Source organism: Bos grunniens, chromosome 17 (genome assembly GCF_055505025.1).
Source record: "Bos grunniens cultivar Pamir isolate PY7600 chromosome 17, Bosgru_T2T1.0, whole genome shotgun sequence".
Taxonomy (NCBI): Eukaryota; Metazoa; Chordata; class Mammalia; order Artiodactyla; family Bovidae; genus Bos; species Bos grunniens.
This window is the reverse complement of record NC_141181.1, coordinates 54,135,662-54,158,490: the sequence shown is the minus strand read 5'-3', so window position 1 is coordinate 54,158,490 and position 22,829 is coordinate 54,135,662. Positions and strand designations below refer to the sequence as shown.

At 42.4% G+C, this 22,829-nt stretch overlaps 1 protein-coding gene across 2 annotated transcripts; it reads left to right on the top strand.

The window, feature by feature from the left end:
* Window positions 1-306: 306 nt before the first annotated feature.
* RNF34 (ring finger protein 34) lies at window positions 307-21,018 on the top strand. 2 transcript variants are annotated; one of them, XM_086347630.1, is made up of 6 exons: window positions 307-396; window positions 12,552-12,770; window positions 15,779-16,186; window positions 17,679-17,780; window positions 18,037-18,238; window positions 20,081-21,018. In XM_086347630.1, exons 1-6 carry the CDS (start codon window positions 391-393, stop codon window positions 20,269-20,271), a joined length of 1,128 nt encoding a protein of 375 aa, XP_086203756.1. In that variant the 5' UTR covers window positions 307-390; the 3' UTR covers window positions 20,272-21,018. The 2 variants fall into 2 exon arrangements, with proteins under 2 accessions (XP_086203756.1, XP_086203755.1); XM_086347629.1 differs by having other exon boundaries at window positions 307-576.
* The last annotated feature ends 1,811 nt before the right edge of the window (window positions 21,019-22,829 follow it).

The following is a 22,829-nucleotide window of genomic DNA, read 5'->3' as shown; positions in this document are numbered from 1 at the left end:
GACTCTTCAGGGGACGCTGACTCCGATTTCAGCAACCTAATGAAGAAAACCTCTGGGAGTGTGCCTACCGGCACCCCCCAGACCCGCCCATCTCTGCCTGCGGCGGAATGGATTCTTCCTTAGCCTACCAGGCAGCGCCAGAGGCCCCGCCCCACTCCCGCCCCTTTATTGGCTTTGGGGACCGGCCTCCGAAGTGTCGGCTTCGGATTGGCCGACTCGGCCGCCACTCGGGGCGCGCAGCGGGCGTGACCACGCCCCTTACGTCTGGACGCTGGGTCGCCTAGAAAGGGCCCGTAATCGCCGCCCAGAAGGGAGGAGGGCGGTTGTGCTAGAAGCTGCTATGGTGCTGAGTTCCCTGGCAGAGCCGACCCAGACGCGGCGGTCGCGGCCATGAAGGTGAGGGGCCGGTGGGGCCGGGCAGTCCCTCCTCGTCTCTCCTGTTTGGCCAGGGCGCCTGAAGCGTCTTCTTTTTCTTCTCAGCTGTTACTCCGCCGGCACCACGGAGAGCTCCGCGGAGACCTGGGGCGGCTGGGAGTGGGGACACCCCGACCGGCGTCTGGGGCCCTGACCCGCAGGGTGGGTGTCCTGGGCTCTTGGCCGTTCCCAATTACCACAGCGCTTCGGACAGCGAGGCCGAGGCCAGGGGAGAGGCCGGGCGCCCCCGACCCTCATGCTTGGTGGGCCCCTCTCGGCGCCGGGCCCTGTCCGCGTCCTTGGGGGCCGGAGGCAGACCCACTGCTTACCTCACCCTCTGTGCCTTTGCCCACACCGTGCCCTCTCCCGTCCCGAGTCCTTGAACTAACCCAAATGCCGGGAGCACCACGGGACTGTCGCAGGACGGCAACTACAGGACGAAGGGAAAAGGAGTGGTGCGGAGAGTCGTAAAGGCTCGGGCTAGGCTCCCTGTTAGAAATGCCTCAGGGCGGGGATCCCAGCCTGAAGGATCTGTTTACAGGCTTAACACTGGGGCCGTGACCTAGAGCGCTATCAAACCCAATGTGTCTCCGTCGCCGCTAGGTACGCAGCAAGTAATTTGACAGCTTGAGTCTTCAAGGTGGGTGTGAGAGCGTGGGAGCATCACTGAGTGAGAAGTTTAGGGGAAGGCGGGGAGATTCTGGCCCACTTTTCGGAACGGATTCTCTCAACTCGATCGCTGAGAATTCTGAAGAACTCTGGGTAACAACAATCAATTCAAGTATTGATTCAAACCAAGTGGGATGAGTCATAAGGTGATACTCTTTCAGATCTAGATGGTTTTTTTAAGTTCCGTGAAGAGGTCTGATTGACAGTGGGTTAAGAAAAATAACAGAGTGAACCGCTGGCTTAAAACGCTACTTTCACAAAGCCCCAAGGAAGTATTTTGTTGAGCATTTCCCATATGTTAGCTAAGAGGGATATTTCATGCATAGAAGTAATTCACAATATAATCCCATCCTTTGGGAGTTTGCCAACCGAAAGAGAAGAGACATTCTCAAGAGACCACATTCTGAGGGAGAGTTTGATGTAAGGTATCAAAAATGCAAAACCCTCAGGAGCAAGAAAGAATTTTTTCTGGCTATAGAAAGCAAGGAAGATTTTTGGAATAGGTAACTTCTGAACTGGATGTTAAGTATGAGTATATTCAAAGAGCTTATTTTAACTTCCCATTTCAGCTATAAAATATTTCAACTTTGAATTTACCTATTAAAATATCTAAAACTAGCTTTCTTTGCTGAAAACCATCATCTTGCCATGTTTTATTAATAAGATCCAAAAACAAAGCAGGAATCTTTATACATAACTCCTCAAAGAATGTTAGTATCTTTATTAGTATTAAATTTGTGACCTACCAAGAAACAAGGTGTCAAAGGAGAGAATGAGGGGCAAGTCCAGTGTTGAAAGCTTTTCAGCAGTGTTTTTGAATTTAGGTGGAAGACGCTGCTTTCTGAGTTGAAGTTTTAAAAACCAAATTGAATGGGATTTGAAAATGTAAAAAGACGTATATATTGTGAAACAAAGTACAAACCTAATAGACCAGTCTGAACAAGACAATTATGAAGATTCTGTTTTCCATTTAAATTTTTGTGAAAATTGGATTCATAAAATTTAGAATTTGAGCTGTTTATTAACTTTGTTTCTCACTAGGATTAATTATGTGGTGTCATCTATAGATTTCTGGGTAGGGTCATTGATTCCTGATGTCATGAAATTCTAACATGAATGTTCATCAAAGCAAGTACTTCTTTCACTGGAATTAAAATTAATTTAAAAGTCAAGCAATCAGATAAATACATCTTCACACAAACCCAGGATAGGAGCTGGTTTTAGTATATGTATAAAATGGGTATTACTTTCTTCCTTTAATTTTTTTTGGGGGGAGTCTAGAAAATGTTGTTTTGAAATAGGTTTATGTCTCAAAGATTCTGTACTGTTTTACCTTAGAGTAGTATCTAATTAACTTCCTATAAGGGATTTTAAGAAAATACAAATTAGTGTCGTATGTTCAGTTCAGTTGCTCAGTTGTGTCCAACTTTTTGCGACCCCATGGGCTGCAGCACGCCAGGCTTCCTTGTCCATCACCACCTCCCAGAGCTTGCTCAAACTCATGTCCATTGAGTTGGTGATACTATCCAACCATCTCATCCTCTGTCATCCCCTTCTCTTGCCTTCAGTCTTTCCCAGCATCAGGGTCTTTTCATCAGGTGGCCAAAGTATTGGAGCTTCAACATCAATCCTTCCAATGACTATTAAGGACTGATTTCCTTTAGGATTGACTGGTTTGATCTCCTTGATGCCTAAGGGACTTTGAAGAGTCTTCTCCAACACCACAGTTCAAAAGCATCAATTCTTCGGTGCTCAGCTTTCTTTATGGTCCAACTCTCACATCCATACATGACTACTGGAAAAACCATATCTTTGACTAGACAGACCTTTATCAGCAAAGTAATGTCTCTGCTTCTTGATACACTGTCTAGGTTGGTCATAGCTTTTCTTCCAAGGAGCATGCGTCTTTTAATTTCATGGCTGCAGTCACCATCTGCAGTGATTTTGGATCCCAAAACAATAAAGTCTCTCACTGTTTCCATTGTTTCCCATCTATTTGCCGTGAAGTTATGGGCCCAAATGCCATGATCTTCGTTTTTTGACTGTTGAGTTTTAAACTGGCTTTTTCACTCTCCTCTTTCACTTTCATCAAGAGGCTCTTTAATTCCTCTTTGCTTTCTGCCATAAGGGTGGTGTCATCTGCATATCTGAGGTTACTTATATTTTTCCCTGCAATCTTGATTTCAGCTTGTGGTTCATCCAACCTGGCATTTCTCATGATATACTCTGCATATAAGTTAAATAAGCAAGGTGACAGTATACAGCCTTAACATACTCCTTTCCCAGTTTGGAACCAGTCCGTTCTTTCATTTCTGGTTCTAATTGTTGCTTCTTGACCTGCATACAGATTTCTCAGGAGGCAGGAAAGGTGGTCTGGTATTCCCATCTCTTTAAGAATTTTCCATAGTTTCTTGTGACCCACCCAGTCAAAGGCTTTGGCGTAGTCAGTGAAGCAGAAGTAGATGTTTTTCTGGAATTCTCTTGCTTTTTCTATGATCCAACAGATGTTGGCAATTTGATCTCTGGTTCCTCTGCCTTTTCTAAATCCAGCTTGAACATCTGGAAGTTCTCGGTTCACGTACTGTTGAAACCTAGCTTGGAGCATTTTGAGCATTGCTTTGCTCGTGTGCGTCTTATGTTAGTTTGATTTAATCCTCCTTCCTGTTTTTCCATATTTATATTGATTTCCCCCTTAATTGTACTAATAATTGTTCCAAATTCAAATGAGACATCAAGAAGAAAGTAATCTGTTTAATGTAATTTCTTTTTTTCCTTCTCTTTGCCCTGAAAGGTGGGGGAGTGGTGCTAAGGGTTAAGTATACTGTTTAAAAAAAGAAAACCCAAACAGGAATAAGACAACATTTATGATCTCCAGAACACGTTATTGTAAAAATCAATCAATTTGGCCAAATGTCTTGCATAAAAATATTACATTTTTAAGACCAGCATTTGTTTTTGCAGCCTGCTTAATGTTCAAATGGTATGAGAGAAAGAACTTAGGATGCAGAGTTTCCTCCTTTGTGATATACGGTCAAATACTTGGTCATTAAGATAGCAGAGTTGCTGGCGTATTATATTTCAGTTGAAGCACCAGTTTCTGTAAGAAATCCTTTGACGTTTTAAGAAACTGTGTTCCTCCCGTGGCTCTAAATAGGGTAAAGGTTTTTGCTTATTATCTTAACAGTTTCTTCTGGTTTACTTTAAGTTCTGTAGGGAAGTTTAACCTCATTAAAATTAAAACTGTGAAACTTATTCTTTTGTATCATGGGTACTGAGATTTGAAACACCTTTTCTTATTGTTTAACACAAGGACATTGAGTTTCAGCACACTGAAGGTTGTTCAGAGTTTACAGACAGAGTTTTTGATGATTGACTTCTCTGAAGAAGCTTCCACTAGTGGGAGAGCGGAATTCCTGCCTGGTCCTTGTAACTTCTTACAGCATCCAAGAAAACTAATGTTTCTGAAACGGGAACTTTTACTTTATCCTTAACTGTGTAAATTATTACATTTAGAGTTCAAGCAAGCAATGCTTAGGAGGTGGCTGCATGATCACCTAGTTTAGTCAAAAGCAAATGATTTAGACTGTGATCCTTTAGATTATTTAGCTTTCCTCGTAGCTCAGCTGATAAAGAATCCACTTGCAATGCAGGAGACCCTGGTTTGATTCCTGGGTCAGGAAGATCCCCCTGGAAAAGGGATTGGCTACCCACTCCAATATTCTTGGGCTTTCCTGGTAGCTCAGATGGTAAAGAATCTGCCTGCTATGTGGGAGACCTGGGTTTGATCCCTGGGTTGGGAAGATCCCCTGGAGGAGGGCATGGCAACCCACTCCAGTATTCTTGCCTGGAGAATCCCATGGACAGAGGAGCCTGGCAGGCTACAGTCCATGGGGTTGCAAAGAGTCACACAGGACTGAGCAAGTAAGCACAGCACCCATGATCATTTAGTTTTTTGCTGTTTTAAAACCCATTAACTTCCGCTGCTTCCTGATTTAGCATTCATGGAAGTCAGTATAGCTTTTCTTATTCCGCATTCTAGTTTGCCTGGCTACTATTACATTTGGTGGACCCATTAAAAGGGATCACATCCTGATATAGTCAACCCACTCCAGTGTTCTTACCTGGAGAATCCCAGGGACGGGGGAGCCTGGTGGGCTGCCGTCTATGGGGTCTCACAGAATCGGACACGACTGAAGTGACTTAGCAGCAGCAGCAGCAGAAGAGGATTCAAAGTTTGTAGTAAACTTTTTGTTGATTCTCTCAGTTGAGCATTTTAGAAGTCTCCCCCTCCCTCAACCCCTAGCTATTCTAAAAAACACATTAGAACACACACACACATGACAGCTGAACCTTGAGTCACTGAACACACACAAAATACACACACAGACACAGGCAACAGCTGAACCTTGAGCCACTCAAAAACTCTGGCACTGTGCCAGAAAGAAGGCTGGGCTACTGCTCTCCCAAAGAAACAACACGTAAAATGATGATTCAGAATGGGCCTCTATTGAGACTCTGACTGAGGAACACCAGAGAGTGCTTATAAAATTGGTGGTCTGGTACTGTTGTGGAAATAAGTGTGACAGCACTGGAAACTGTTAGTCTCACTCCTGCAAATTGTCTAGGTTTGTGAATAACGGTCCCTGTCCTCCTCTGTACTACTCTGGAGGAGGGGGACTTTCCTCTTTATTCTCTAGGAAGAAACAACACAGGAGGAACACTTTCAGCCTTTGTGCTGCTAGAAAGTAAAGAGAAACTTCTATGTTGGTGATCTTAACAAAGGAGCTAAACATGCTTGACTCAGTACTTTCCTGGGACCTGCTCAGATCTCACTTCCTTTGGTTGGGATGACACTCTGGTTAGCTGGCTGGTAGGCTGCTGTTGGCCAGCCGTATAGGTAGTTGGGTGACATGTTATCAAGACCAGTTGGCTGCAGAGCTAAAGTCATGTTCTCCTTTTGGTGTTACCAGTAAAAAAGCAAATATTAAATTTCTATTTGTTTTATCTCTTTACTCAGTTTTAGAATGGGAGTGACAAAAAAAAAAAAAAAGTGTTATTGGCTCCCTAAGATCTTGGTGCACTGGCTTTGGGAAAAAAAAAAAATAAGAGCTGGCATTGGAAATCAGAATAACATGAAGAGATCTAGGTGTCTGGGGCAGTTCAGATAGGAAACTTTAGAACTTAATTTCTTACTGTGGGTCATGTAAGTTTTTAATATGATATCTGGTTCTTAACTGATGCCAGGCAGGCCCTGGTTCTGTGGCTAATCTGTTCAGAAATAATTTTAGTCTAACAGGATGTGTAGGAAATGGACTAGGTTTATCAAGAAAGTCATTTATTTTCAGTAGTCATTGATGGTTAGAAAATCAGCTGCAAACAGCTAAATTTCCTGAGCTAGGAGCAACCCACTCCAGTGTTCTTGCCTGGAGAATCCCAAAGATGGGGGAGCCTGGTGGGCTGCCATCTATGGGGTCGCAGAGAGTCGGACACAACTGAAGCGACTTAGCAGCAGCAGCAGCAGCAGCAGGAGTTTTGTGCCAGACATAAGTAGATGGTTGCCTTATTCAGTTATTCTCATGTTGTTTTTGAACTATATTCATGGCCAAGAGAGGAAATGTCACCATCTTTACAGATTACTGTTCCTTTTAACCTCTTGGGTTCATGTGGTTTAGTCTGTTGAGTCCTGCTGTCAACCGTGGTCCCAAGTAAGGTTTAGAATTGATAGTCACATATACCCAGATCATAGCTTTAGTTTTCAGAGATCCAGACTTTGTCTTTTTTCATGGAAGGGTAGTAGGTTGTTTTTTTTTTTTTTTTTTTTTAACAAAGTAAGCAACTGAAAGATGGGTGGTGACCTATATTTAGGTAACACACCTCTTTGTAACTGAGGCATAGCAACAACTCGAATTTACTGCAAATCCAAAAACCAAAGAGCCGTGTCTTGAGTACTGTCTGCCTAGAAATTGTGTTTGCTCAGAATATTCAGAAGAAAGTGGAATAGTTTGGAAAATATGCTTCAATCTTACTATCAAAAGATGAGCAGAGTGTGAATAAAAGCAAAATAAGAGAATGCAGGTCAATTAAACTGGTAGAAGATCTTAGAGGATAGGAAAACAGAATTGGAAAGAAATGAAGTTGGGTCCCTAAAGCTCTTCGAGGGAGGGTGCAAGAAAGGGGGCTTTTTGGTTATGACTCCCCTGGATTCGGTAACTGGGCTGCAAGAAAATGTAACAGAGTCGGAGAGTCAAAAGCTCAGAGAATAAATTCATGTTCCCTTACCTGCCCCCTTCCCAAGAGCACACATTCAACTCAGTTGTTGGGAAAATGCTCTCTTAAATTGTTTCTGAATTGCTTTTGGAGATTCTGTCACTTGAAAAATGGGACTGTTATGTGTGTATGTGTACTCAGTCGTGTCTGACTCTCTGCGACCCCATGGACCCCTCCAGGCTTCTCTGTACAAGGATTCTCCAGACAGGAGTACTGGAGTGGGTTGCCATTTCCTCCTCCAGGGAATCTTCCCCACCCAGGGATCGAATTCCCATCTCTTGTGTCTCCTGCATTGGCAGGCAGATTCTTCCCTGCACCATCTGAAGCCCTGGAACTGTAATATCAAGTAGTAACAGAAGTTTGGATAGATTTGAAAGGGAAAGATTAGTATAGGACACTTCAAGTACTGTTAACTGAATGGCAAGGTAACAGTTGTTAGGGAGGGATCCTTGTGCCCAGAGGGAACATCAGAAGAAATTTAAGCAATTAGGACTTTAAGGGAAAGTGCTAGAAGATGAAACATACTAATGGACGTCAGGGAGATGGAGCCCAAGCCTGGAAGCTTCATCTTTTGCGTGGATCCTTCAACTTAGAGGTGAAGAACGACAAAAATAGTATGCCCAATGGCTGTTTTTGATGGACGTGGAAATCACTCTTTCTCCCAATATTGGAGATTGCACACAAGAAAAGGTGTAGAGAAATAAGTTAGAAAATACGAAATTTGGGCCAAAAAGCAAAGAACAAATAAAATAAAGGACGGCATCAAATTTCAGCCTAAGTTCCAGGCTAATAATGTGTGTAAAGGAGAGGAACTAATTTAAGAATCAGAGTAAATTGTTGAAAACTCAAGCTGAGCCTTTCTGAAAGAATGAGGGGAAACCATGGAGGGAAAGGAAAAACTGAAAGCATATCCCACTACTTGGGGCCTGGGGATGGGACATGGGGTGGGGAGTATACATAGGTCGTGAGGAGCACATGATGGAGGTATTGGTCCTAGAACTCTAGAGGCACAGGCTTCAGAAGTAACTGCAGCCCCTTCCACTTTGGAATCTCTGAGTGATTCTCCAGCTGAAATGATGGAGGCAGGAAGGAGAAATCTAGACTCAGCAGGTGTTAACCTTGACTGTACGTGCACATCACATGGGGAATTTTTTTTATAGTTGACTTTTTTCTCTTTATTAAAAATTTTTAATTGGAGAATAATTGCTTTACAGTGCTGTGGTAGTCTCTGTCATACATCAATATGAATCAGTCATATATGTCCCCTCCCATATGAGCCTCCCCCACCCCATATTCCATATTCCACTCCTCCACATAGGGAATTTTTTTTTTTTTTAGTTATGATGCCCAGACTAGTTAAATCAGAATCTTGGGGCTCAGTATTTTTTACGGCTCTCCTGGCCAGTCCAACTGCTGTCTTAAGGGCAGTTTCACTGGCCTAGGCAACTCCTTGGTGAGAGGCAGTGACAGCAGCCCCTGTAGTACAGGACTAAAAATACCTGCTCCAAAGAAGTGGGGGAGGTTGAATCACTAAAGAGATCACTTTCGTTTCAGCACTGGGGTGCCAGAAAACAGTCTTAAAGGGGAAATAGAAATGAAGTCTTTAAGATATGCTGGATGGTAAAGAAAGGTACCTGGATAAAACTGGTACCTGGGCTTCCACTCTTTCAAATTTCTGCACTTCTTGAGAAAGACTGGAGTGTCGCCAGTGCTCCTGTCAGAGGGTGACAGTGCGCACAGGTAGATTTACCCTTTAGCGGGATGTGAGGAATATCCTCCTACTGGGAGATTATTCTCATTTTGGGAGATTTTGTTCAAAATTGAGTTCACAGATCTAAGGAAGCGGAAAGAGATTTTCAGTGTTTCAGATTTTTCTTTTTTTTCCCCTCTGATATGGTCTTTGGCTGATCTGTAACAAATATGTTATAGCAACACATTTTTGCCTGGGACAGTGCTCTGGGAGTTGGCTTGGGCTTTGTGTTTTAATTTTTATTTTATAATGAAATAACTGAAAGATAGAAGCATTCTTTCCACTATTTTCCCTTCTGGGGAATGAGGAGGAAATTCTCTCCCCTTTATAGGAATTGGATGAAATTGTTACCTTCCAATATTGATGTCTACACAGAGATTGTTGTTTTCCCAAAAACAAATTCTTCTATTCCCTTCATCAGAACTGTGTATATTTTCAACCTAGAATTTTAATGGTTGTACTCATTAACATGGTTTGAAAATTTGTATCCTTCCTTTACTCTCATTGTAAAAGTGTTTCAGGACAGAAAGAATAAAATGTGCAACAGAGCTACTTTTAAAAAGGGAGTATCATTCATTTTTTTGGCCTGCAAGGTCAGAATTTTTTCCATCTTTATTACTCTTTCTTAACAAGACACAATTTGAACTTTTTAGGTAGCACAAAAAAATTAATTACATTGCCTTTTAAAAGAAGTATCATAATGAAACCTTTTACAGAATTATTTATCAATTAGTCATAGTGATGCAACTATATGCTGTGGAGGAAAGAAGTTCTGTTCATGAGGAGTTTTCACTGGAGTTGAGACAATATCACCCAGGAATTAAAAGGGTGCTTCTGATGCTGGGAGGGATTGGGGGCAGGAGGAGAAGGGGACGACAGAGGATGAGATGGCTGGACGGCATCACTGACTCAATGGACGTGAGTCTGAGTGAACTCCGGGAGTTGGTGATGGATAGGGAGGCCTGGCGTGCTGCGATTCATGGGGTCGCAAAGAGTCAGACACGACTGAGCGACTGAACTGAACTGAACTGAACAACAATTTAATCATTTAGAAGCTCAGTCAGCAGGAAGCTAAAGCTTCTCAAAACCATACTTCTTTAAACTCTTGGAATGAAAAAAGTTTCTCCTGGTGGTACTTTCTGTAGTTGAGGTATTCCCCCCAAAATATTATGTGCAAATTGAATATTTTGAAAACGTTCTCAGTTGTTTTAAGAGCTCACTGTTTAAAGCACTGCGGATGAATCCTTTACTAAAAAAATACTCACTTTAAATGGACTATTAGTAAATCTGGATTTTTATGCTTTTATGTTTAAACAAATCATGGCTCTAGGATCTGAGGTATGTATTTATTTAAAGGTATGAACTATTAATTATAACTTAACCTGACTTTAAAGGTATCACTGTTTCTTGAGAATTACAGGGTTTGAAGCCATGCAACACTTAAGTCAGTGACCCTGATGCTTCAGACTGTTTGAACCTTATATTGTGGGTTCGTGTTTCTTTACCTTCTCTTTTCCCGGTATTTAACATAACATACTGCTTCTGGGGGGCTTCTCAAGTGGCCCTAGTGGTGGAAACCTGCCTGCCAATACAGGAGGCGGTTCAATCCCTGGGTCAGGAAGATCCCCCCAGAGAAGGGAATGGCAACCCATTCCAGTATTCTTGCCTGGAGAATCCCAAGGACTGGCAGGGTACAGTCCATGGGGTCACAAAGAGCCAGACACAGCTGAGCACTTGAGCGCACACACATACTACTTCTGGGTAGTAGCAAGAATGGCGTGATCCTTCTATAACATTCCAAGTAACCTTTTAAGATTGTTTATAAAAAAAGTTTTTTAAGAGCTCACTGGACAAACAGTAAATGTTTGACAGAGTTAGATAATGAAGGGAACAGTGTACTGTTGTCGTATTTTGCCCTTTTAACTAGTAAGACCTCACCTACCTGGAATTCCATTACTTATCACAGTATCTAGAGTCTAGAATGTGCTTAAGAATCAGGACAAGGGGCAAGAGCTCACTGGTTCCAAACACTGTAGCTTTTTGTTTTTAGCATGGGAAAATGCCTAAAGCCCTCACTGAAAATATATTTTTATATACACTCCTAACAAGCTTGGTTATCAGGTTTCTGAGTACAGTAAAAAAAAAAAAAAAAGAAGTTGCTAGAGGTAGCTATAGTGATAGCAGTGATGATTCACAGAAAGGGAAGAAATGGGAGAAAACATAAAAGGCAGCATATTAGTTTCAAGCCACTCAGTGGTATAGCAAATAGCCCTTAGACCTCATAACATCATTAGGGTTATCAAGTCATCAAAAATTGTGTTCAGTATTCTGTTTGCTTGTAAAGAGTTTCCTTAATTTTAAATTAATATATATATTCTTTTTAAAAAATATGTATTTGGCTGTGTTTGGTCCTGGTTGTAATAAGTGGGATGTTCATTGCGGCATCCTGGCTCTCTAGTTGTGACGTACAGGCTCTGGAGAGCTCTGTGACGGGCTTCGTTGGCCCGTGTCATGTGGGATCTTAGTTCCCCGACAAGGGATCAAACCTGCGTCCCCTGCACTGCAGGGTAGATTCTTAACCATTGGACCACCATGGAAGTCCCTAATGTTTTCTTTATAAAGATTTGGAAAGCAGGGGAAAACTCCAGAAAACAAATTATATGAGATCTACATGAAAACCTAGAGAGCGCCTCAGTTGGCATTTTGATGTTTTCCCAGTCATTTTAAAAAAACCAAAAAAGTATTCATATGGCATAGTTTATTATGTCCAGTTACAAATGAGAGGACTGAAGTTTCTAATTTGAATTTATATTCTTTCTGCTAAATGATAGGAAAAACTGCTTCAGCCTATAGAACAGTGCTATCTGTAGTCACCAGTCTTTAAGGTTGCCAGGTAGCATACAAGACACTTAATTAAATTTGAATTTTAGATAAAGAACAATTTGGGGGGATAAGCATAAACCCCAAATATCACACAGTAGGTACTTCTATCCAGTCTTTTTTTTTTCTGTGTTGTATGCACATACATCTCTAAGCATTTATGTGTGGGTTTTTTTTTTTTTTTAATGAAATTGGGTTCATGTTGTATCTTCTCCTTTAGTTAACAGTGTATCATGAGTATCCCCAAAGCCAAATATTCTTTGTAAATGCCAGAATATTACCCACTGTCAAATAGCTTAAAATTTTGATGCTAAAAAGACAATCTAGATGGGACTTCCTTGGTGATCCAGTAATTAAGACTCTATGCTTCCACTGCAGGAGGTACCAGTTCAATCCCTGGTCAGGGAAGTAGAATCCCACAGGCCAGGCAGTGTGGCCAAAAAAAAACCCCCTCACAATCTCAAAATTATTTAGGGCAAACATGCTTCTGCAGAATGGCATTCCTTAAGAATCCCAAAGAGCACAGGTTCCACTCAGCTTTAAACTGATGCCTGTTTTTGTTCCTTTTCAGGCGGGTGCTACGTCTATGTGGGCTTCGTGCTGTGGGCTACTGAACGAAGTCATGGGGACTGGAGCTGTCAGGGGCCAGCAATCTGGATTTGCAGGAGGCACTGGTCCATTCAGATTTACACCAAATTCTGATTTTTCTGCTTACCCACCAGCATCTGCAGAAGGGCCTAATATAGTTTGCAAAGCCTGTGGACTTTCATTTTCAGTCTTTAGAAAGAAGGTGAGTTGCATGAAATGTTATATATTAAAAACTTATGTGTCAGAATTCTCAACTGTATGTTATTTTGAATACTTTCTTCATTTCTTCTTATACATGTCAAAAACTTAGTCCTAATAATCATTTCCCATTTGGAAAAGTACTAAGTTGAAGGGGCTGTGTATCATTGTCAGTTTTGCTGACTAGACACTATTATTTCTCACGATGCTCAGCCATCCTTTCTCTTGGACTCTGACTTTGTTTATCCACTTTGATTCTTCCTGATGCTACTTATATTCTGAAGCAAAAGATTTAATTAGTCAACAGTCTGTTCAGAGATGATTTACTATAGCTCTGACCTCAAGTTTCAAAAAATGTGTCCCTACCCATATGAACTCAAGTGAAGAAGTGAGTATATTAATATTGACTATTGTTTAAAGATTCAACATACCACACTTGGGCTAAAACAGTTGTTTTTTTTAGGACAGAAAGTCATTCTTTCTGAGAACCATCATATTGGTAGGTCATCTCCCAGTCTGTCAGTTCAGTCCTTAAAATACTTAAGAAACAAGGTGTGAGCTAGGGTTGGTATTCCGAACCCCAAGAGGAAATGACCACATCTTAGTATCTTTAAGCTTTGCTCATGAAATGGCTTTGATTGTGATTTAAGGTTCTACAAAGAATAGCAAGGAGAGAAGAAAGCCTTCCTCAGCAATCAATGCAAAAAATAGAGGAAAACAACAGAATGGGAAAGACTAGAGATCTCTTCAAGAAAATTAGAGATAACAAGGGAACATTTCATGCAAAGATGGGCTCGATACAGGACAGAAATGGTATGGACATAACAGAAGCAGAAGATATTAAGAAGAGGTGGCAAGAATACACAGAAGAACTGTACAAAAAAGATCTTCACGACCCAGATAATCACGATGGTGTGATCATTCACCCAGAGCCAGACATCCTGGAATGTGAAGTCAAGTGGGCCTTAGAAAGCATCACTACGAACAAAGTAGTGGAGGTGATGGAATTCCAGTTGAGCTATTTGAAATCCTGGAAGATGATGCTGTGAAAGTGCTGCACTCAGTATGCCAGCAAATTTGGAAAACTCAGCAGTGTCCACAGGACTGGAAAAGGTCAGTTTTCATTCTAATCCCAAAGAAAGGCAATGCCAAAGAATGCTCAAACTACTGCACAATTGCACGCATCTCACACGCTAGTAAAGTAATGCTCAAAATTCTCCAAGCCAGGCTTCAGCAGTATGTGAACCGTGAACTTCCAGATGTTCAGGCTGGTTTTAGAAAAGGCAGAGGAACCAGAGATCAAATTGCCAACATCCGCTGGATCATCAAAAAAGCAAGAGAGTTCCAGAAACACATCTATTTCTGCCTTATTGACTATGCCAAAGCCTTTGACTGTGTAGATCACAATAAACTATGGAAAATTCTGAAAGAAATGGGAATACCAGACCACCTGACCTGCCTCTTGAGAAACCTGTATGCAGGTCGGGAAGCAACAGTTAGAACTGGACATGGAACAACAGACTGGTTCCAAATAGGAAAAGGAGTATGTCAAGGCTGTATATTGTCACCCTGCTTATTTAACTTATATGCAGAGTACATCATGAGAAACGCTGTTGGAAGACGTACAAGCTGGAATGAAGATTGCTGGGAGAAATACCAATAACCTCAGATATGCAGATGACACGACCCTTATGGCAGAAAGTGAAGAGGAACTAAAAAGCGTATTGATGAAAGTGAAAGAGGAGAGTGAAAAAGTTGGCTTAAAGCTCAACATTCAGAAAGCTAAGATCATGGCATCTGGTCCCATCACTTCATGGCAGATAGATGGGGAAACAGTGGAAACAGTGTCAGACTTTATTTTGGGGGGCTCCAAAATCACTGCAGATGGTGATTGCAACCATGAAATTAAAAGATGCTTACTCCTTGGAAGGAAAGTTATGACCAACTTAGATAGCATATTGAAAAGGAGAGATGCTACTTTACCAATAAAGGTCCATCTAGTCAAGGCTATGGTTTTTCCTGTGGTCATGTATGGATGTGAGAGTTGGACTGTGAAGAAAGCTGAGCACTGAAGAATTGATGCTTTTGAACTGTGGTGTTGGAGAAGACTCTTGAGAGTCCCTTGGACTGCAAGGAGATCTAACCAGTCCATCCTAAAGGAGATCAGTACTGGGTGTTCATTGGAGGGACTGATGCTAAAGCTGAAACTCCAATATTTTGGCCACCTCATGCAAAGAGTTGACTCATTGGAAAAGACCCTGATGCTGGGAGGGATTGGGGGCAGGAGGAGAAGGGGACGACAGAGGATGAGATGGCTGGATGGCATCACCGACTCGATGGACATGAGTTTGAGTGAACTCTGGGAGTTGGTGATGGACAGGGAGGCCTGGCGTGCTGCGATTCATGGGGTCGCAAAGAGTCGGACACGACTGAGCGAATGAACTGAACTGAGGGTACAGATATTGTAAAGTGGTGTACTCTGTTTGCTTGGCTTGATGTTGAGAGATCAGTTGTCTTTCTCTTTTCCTCTCTGTGTTAGGCTTTCCCCTCTTCTCTTTACTTATTTTTTATTTTATATTGGATATAGTTGATTAACAGCATTGTGTTTGTTTAATGTGTACAGCCCCCCTTCTCTTTAAACCAGGAAATTTTCACAGGAAAAGAGCAGGAAGAGTTTGTGCTTGTGCTTTTCTGCTCCATGTGGTTCAAGTCAGCTCTGCTTTGTTAATTACATGTTTGCACCCATGGGTGGAAAAGGTTTTAATTCATTAACACAATAGTTATATTTTTTAAAGGGCTATATTTGTACTTCAGTGAATCCAGACTGCCTCAGCAACGACTGTTTTGATTTTCACAGCTTTGAGAACATGAAACGCCCATGGGTCTGGTGCCATAGGGGGCTTCATAAAAGCTAAAATTTAATTTTAATAGAAGACAAAAGGAAAACTAGGGCTTTTGCAGTGGCTTATGTCTGGCTGTCATTAAATGCTTCTTTTCTCTCTGTCTCTTCAGCATGTATGTTGTGACTGCAAGAAAGATTTTTGCTCCGTGTGTTCAGTCTTACAAGAAAATCTCCGTAGATGTTCCACTTGTCACTTATTACAAGAGACAGCCTTTCAGCGCCCTCAGTTAATGCGACTGAAAGTGAAGGATCTCCGACAGTATCTCATCCTTCGAAACATACCGATCGATACCTGTCGGGAGAAAGAAGACTTGGTGGACCTGGTCCTGTGCCACCATCGGCTGGGCTCTGAGGATGACTTGGACACGAGCAGTCTCAATTCCTCAAGGTCCCAGACTTCTAGCTTTTTTACACACTCATTTTTTTCAAACTATACAGCCCCGTCTGCTACCGCATCTTCGTTTCAGGGAGAGCTTATGGGTGGAGACCGGACCTTAGGATCTGGAGCGCTGGCACAGGTACGAGGGTACAGTTACCCCAAGGGCCTGGCACATCATCCGCTCTTGGCCAGTGTGGTGGGGCCTTCAGGGCTGATGGCTCCTTGCTGAGGCGAGGTTCCACACTTTGCTGAACTCTGTGCCTGCTGGCTCCCCTAGTGTGAAGCTCTGCACTTGGGTGCTGTACAAAGGGTCTGAAAAGAGCTCATCAGTCTCTTGACCTTAGTTATCCCAGTTTCCTTAAATCCTATAGTTAAATACTAGCTGTTGAAATAATGGCCATGAAACGTAGCACATAAATGTTTACAGGATGTAAACATTTTTACTGTTTGTGTTTACTATTAAAACTAGTAAAAATGTTTACTATTTGTGTGTCAATGACCATGGAAACTATAAGGTAACCTAATGCCCAGTTGTCTTGCTACAGTAAAGTTGTGCTCATCTAGATATTGGGAAAGAGCCATCTGAATTAGCAACACGATACGGTTATTTACTCATTTCAAAGAAATGCCAGTGCAGAATGTTGTCCCAGTGAGGTCCTTGGGCATTCTGATGGAATAACGTGCAAGGGCTTGTAATTAATACCCAATTTGTATATATGAATGATTCTAAAATGCTGAAAGAATTGTTTTGAACATTTATCTCTGAGTTTAATTTTCTCCTCTGAGGAAAAAGGTTAGAAGCAGAGGGAAATGTGGTCTAGTTGCTTTCTAAATAGTCATAAATTAAATAAGCCCAAGCTAGGCATTTTATTGTTTTGTCAAATGGCAGCTGGCACAATTATGATGCAAACAGAAGACGCATGTGTCTGACCTTCGTGTCACTTTGGGGTATATGACACCACTCAGGAGGTGTGGGTTTTGGGTATTACAATATGGTGCTTATGAACTACTAGGATAGAATACTTGAAATTGAAAATTGACATAGGCTTTCTGTTCTCCCTAAAGAAAAAAGTATCTGATGGTTGAGGAACTTCTAAAAACTAGAACTAGCATCCACCATCAGTGAATTATTCTAGAAAGCTTTGCTTGGAATTAGAATGGCTAAGTATGAGATAGTAAGACTGAGATCTTTGAAATCAAATAGCCCTGACACTAGGGCTGATCTTAGAGCTTTAGTTTCTACCTGTATCTTAGAGGCTCCAGTTAAACTAGCCATGTGCAGGTCCTTTATCAGGACACAGTGCAATTTCATACACTGTTGGCTTTGGTATCCTGTGATGGGCCCTTCTTAACTCCTTGGGGAGTTAATATTTCTGGTTAGACTTTTACAGATTCACACTCTTATAGGAATTTGACTTGTGAGATAACTATGGAAGGTTAGTTGTTTAGAGAATCATGTGGGGCCCAACTCTTTGGGAGGGGCAGCGGCTCTCAGGACCCTGGGAAGGTGTGGAGTATACCAGGTGTTGGGGTCATTCTTAGGGAGGATGGCTGGAAGGGTTTTCTCCAGTGATAAATACGGGTTGATATTGCTAGGAAAAGTCCTGGCCTAATATCCATTATGTGTGTAGGAGCCCAGTGAAATAGCTTCAGCAAACACAGAAGACGATGAAGATGATGATGACGACGACGACGATGACGACGACGATGATGAAGAAAACTTGGAGGACCGGGTGAGACTGCCTGTGTAATTTGATTTTCTTGACATGTCTTCACCCTGGTAGGGAAAATACCCATGTGGACTTCCGCTAGATTAGCATAGGTTGTTGCTTCAAGTTTGAACGCAGCACAGCATATAAGACACAAGGACTCGTGAGAAGCCTGGGTCGAATCTCCAGGACCAGTGATGCCTGTAGGGTGAATGTGGTATGCTGTTTTCCTTGCTGAATTTGCAGGAACAGAGGTAATGGATGCACTCTGTGATTTCAGACGCCTGGCCTCACCAAGGAGAGAGTGAGAGCTTCTCTGTCCGACCTGTCAAGCCTTGAGGACGTGGAGGGGATGAGCGTGCGCCAGCTGAAGGAGATCCTGGCTCGGAATTTCGTCAACTATTCTGGCTGCTGTGAAAAATGGGAGCTAGTAGAGAAAGTAAACCGGTTATACAAAGAGAATGAAGAAAACCAAAAGTCATGTAGGTTTATTTTTCCTTTTTTTTTTTGTCCTTAGAGTAGCCTTCTTTAGGCTTTTTAAAACAGGGCTGTGTCTGTCACAATGAAGTCCAATTTATTTTTGAGAAAACTGTCCTTTGATTGAGTGTGAATTAGTCATATGAAGCTGTTTATAGATCTTTTAAGCAGTAGGTTCATTATGTAATATTGGCTTTGAGATCACCATTGCTTCACCATTGCTGGTGAGTCAGGTAATCATTTGTTCAGTCTGTTTTTTCTTTCCATAATGAAATTCCTTGGATCTATAAAAAGGCTTCTTTTCTCACTTACCTGTCTTGCAAGCTGGTACTTAGGATTTAAAAGCTATAATTGAGATCATCAGTGGGGAAAAAAACTCCCTAGAGCCAAGATATTAAGTAGTTCTTAGCATCAGTATTAGTAGGTTTCTGTGTAAGTCGTGAAAAGCTGAGGTTAAGAACTTCTAAACTACATACTGATGGAGCGTGGAGCAGAAATCCTCAGCCAGTAAAGGGCCAGGGCCACAGAGCATTTATAGGCAAGAGAAAAGAATTCAGTGGTGTTCAGACTGACAAATATTATGTTCTAATCTCAAAAACAGTCCTCCTATTAACTTTTATCATCTTGAATTTTTTTCTCTAAAAGCTGGTTATAACACAGGGTTGGTTGATAAACAGGTCTATGCCCAGAATAGGCAGAAAGCCTTTTGGCACACCTGTTTCTAAGATGATGCCACAATAGTAGACACAGGCATCTTAGTCACTGGAGCCTTTAGAGGCTCATGTGTCATCTTATTCCATGCATGCTTTCTACCCACTTTCCACTAATGGTGTGGGCCGAGAACTAGGACCTCAAAAATCTCTTGACATGGCAGTGTTTATTTCTCTTAAATCCAGAGACTACTGGCCCTTCGAGCTTGGATTCCTGCTTGGTTTTTCTAACCTTCTTCATGATTCCCATTGAGTCCTTCTGTGACCTGTAGAAGGGGAAACCTCACTGTCCAAAGCTTTGTGGCCAAATCTCAGGCTGTCATGAACTTTTTAAACTCATTCCACACCTTTCTTGTTCAGAACCAGAAGGTGCCTTTTGGATAGATACACCCCAACAGTACTATCATAGCCAGAAACAGATGAATTTCAAGATGCTTCCAAGCCTTAGGGGGTGCCTTCCCCCAACATCAGGCAACTTGATGTATGATGGTTTAATAAACTTTCCTCATGCTCCTCCTCCAGAGATGAGGCTCTGGAGTCTGTGACTTTCCCAAGGCCACATAGTTGGGCTGGAAATTCCAATCATGTTCTGACTCTAAGGCTCCTGTATCAGCCAGCCTGGGGTTTCTTCATTTTTATTTACAGAAGCAAACCATCATTATCACAAAAATCTTGTATTATGTACAGATATAAAATAGAATCAGGGGTCCCCAGGTGGCTCAGTGGTAAAGAATCTGCCTGCTAATGCAGGAGACACTAGTTTGATTCCTGGGTCGGGAAGATCCCCTGGAGGAGGAAGTGGCAACCAACTCCAGTATTCTTGCCTAGAGAATCCCTCGGATAGAGGAACTTGGTGGGCTACAGTCCTCAGGGTCACAAAAGAGTCAGATACAATTTAGCAGCTAAACAACAGCAACATAAAACAGAATTAAATAGCTAACATTTGCTAGGCACATCCTCCCTGGCCCTCAGCTTAGCATTTCTCATTTATTCTTCACACAACCCTACGAAGCGTCCTTATTGTCATTTCCAGGGGAAGGAAGCGAGGTGCAGAGAAGTGGGGACTGCTTCTCACAGTGGGGTCACTGGGTCCCTCCGTGGCCGTGCCCGCCACCCCAGCCCTCTGTTGCCTTTCAGATGGTGAGCGGCTGCAGCTGCAGGACGAGGAGGACGACAGCCTGTGCCGAATCTGCATGGACGCCGTCATCGACTGCGTCTTGCTCGAGTGCGGGCACATGGTCACCTGCACCAAGTGCGGCAAGCGCATGAGCGAGTGTCCCATCTGCCGGCAGTACGTGGTGCGCGCTGTGCATGTGTTCAAGTCCTGAAGCCCAGCCCCTGTGCTGAGCTCGATCCTAGACATTTCCATGCACAGAGGGGACTGGACACTTCCTGTTCGAAAGCTGAAGCTATTTTTAAAAAATTATTTTCACTCCTAACTGGGGACGGGAAAGATTCATCCTGAGTCGCGGCCACACTGGTCCATGCTGTATGCCCGTCAGCCTGAGCACGGGCTGTTTCCCAGGTTCTGCTGGGCTCCCTCACAACGCCTCTGATCACTCCTCGCTCAAGTGGACTGCTTATGGCATCAGCTACTGCTCTCTTTGCAGGACATTTCTCTTGTTCTCTTGTTTCTCCTTCGTCCTATTTTTAACTCAGATGTTTGAAACTTCTGTTCTCTTAGGATGAGATCACTGTCTGCAAATGGCTGACATGGTACACACTGAGCAGTGGCACTTCTGAATGTTCATTTTATTAGTCATGTATATTTTAAATGCTACTATTTGATGAATGTAAGTTTCCACATTGTTGCTCTTTCTGCGTTTCAACATCATTGGGAACAACTGACATTCTATAGTCAACTGCCAGGGCCTTAGACTAAACATGTCCATTTTTGTTCAGGTACAGCTTTTTCTAGCAAGGGCTGCATCTAGCTTCCTTCATTAGAGAAGTGTGTGTGTTGAATTCTTTATTAACGTGTAATCAGTTTACACTGTTTTGTATAGTGAAAGTGTATTTTCAGTGCTACCCACTAGCTAATTTGAACTTTAGGAATAAAATTAGATTTTAAGAAATGTTTTTATGGACACTTTTCCTGGTCAGTTCCTAATTCACTTGGGTGCAGCATGAATGGGTGTCCACACCTGGTCCCAGCACCTCCTTCAGGAGAGCAAGGAGCACCTTCAAAGACGTTGCCCCCATCTACCCTTGGCTGCTGACTTAATGGTAAGTTTAACTACATTTTCACCGTTTACCGTGACCAGGTGTTGTGCCAGATGCTTTGTGGTTATCTCCAAATATATATTACCTCATGTCACAGATGGGGAACTCAAGTCTCTGAGAAATTAAAAATCTTGTCTAAAGTCTATTAAAAAGTCACCACAAGGAATTCCCTGGAGTTCCGGTGGTTAAGACTCTGTGCTCTCATTGCCAAGGGTTGGGTTCAATTCCTGATCGGGGAGCTAAGATCCTGTGAGTCATATGGTGAGGCCAAAGAAAAAGTTTTTTAATAAAATAAGCCCCCACCTAAGAATTTGAACCTAGCTCTAATGCTTTTTCTTAACTCCTCTAATGCCTGAGATGATAAACCTGAGACACTAACTTATGCAAAAAAGGATCTTAGGATATTAATGATGTGAAATCTCTTTTCTTTTAGATCTAATTCTGATCATGGTGGTTGAGTTGAGACCAACTGTGGATTCACTCCCACTGCTTGTGAGGAGGTATGTTTTTGGGAAACTACATAACTCCTTGGGTGAGTCCTGTGGGTTTCTTATCTTTTGACTCTGTGCAGTGGGTAGGACATGCCTTCAGGTGCTCAGGATCCAGAAGTCAATGGACAAGACCTGAAAATTACAGCAAAGGAGGTAAATAGTCTTCCCCTCTGTGCTTAAGGCCGGAAGTTTGGCTAGCTATGAAATACAGTTACCTTTCTATGTTTTCTGATAGTGAGGGTCAAAGCATGTAAACCAAGGCTTGTGGATACTCTCCAAACCTCTTCTCTTGTGTTTGCCTGAAGACCCAAAGCTCAGCCCCTGCTGAAGCTGTAGGTGCACTTAATCTATACTTCTAGTCAGACAGTGAACTCCAGAAATTCAACATTACCCACAAATCACCAATTTGGTGGAGGGGTCTTAAAATCCAGGCTAGCAGGTGAGATAGTAAACACACCTAAATAGAAGCCAGGCAGCAGGTATTGGTGTATCTGAAGTTAAATTAGAAAATTGTGATTTGTTTGCTCATAGTCTCAGCTGAAAACAGCTTATTTACTGTTTTCTCTTGGACTTATATATAGTATCAGGTGCTTGTTTTAGCAGTGAACAAAAACTCCTAGTGGTGGATCTTCATAGGCAGCATTTTCAAACAACCTTGGCTTAGTAAGAAGCAAACACATTTTCAGCCCAATAGGTTGGAATTATAAGGTACTAATTTATTTGGCAGAGGGCAAACATGTCTCTCTGGAACCTGCATTTTCTAGTTGCATGCCATGTCTCTACTTCTGAATAGGTAACCTGTCATATGGATCCATAAGGGAATAAGTGACATCTCTTTACCCTCACGGTACGGAATGATGTCGTTTGATGGGCCATGGTATCTCCCTTTGTCAAGGTCAGCAGGAAGGACCTTGAGCGGGGGTTGGAGCCTCTCCTTTTCCTGGGTTAAGATGTGGTCTTACCCAGGAACTGCTCCGTATGGTTTATGTGCCTTCTATTACTTCATCAGATACAGTATTTGGGCTCAGAATAGCTATTTGCAAGCATCTAGCTTGGCCCAGCCTCATCTAAAGCTCATTTTGTAAGGAATAGGTCTGTACTGGGATATACCAAGTACCTTCACATAATGCACCTTCAAGTTGTGAACATGTGTTCCCATGTCGTCGTGTGAG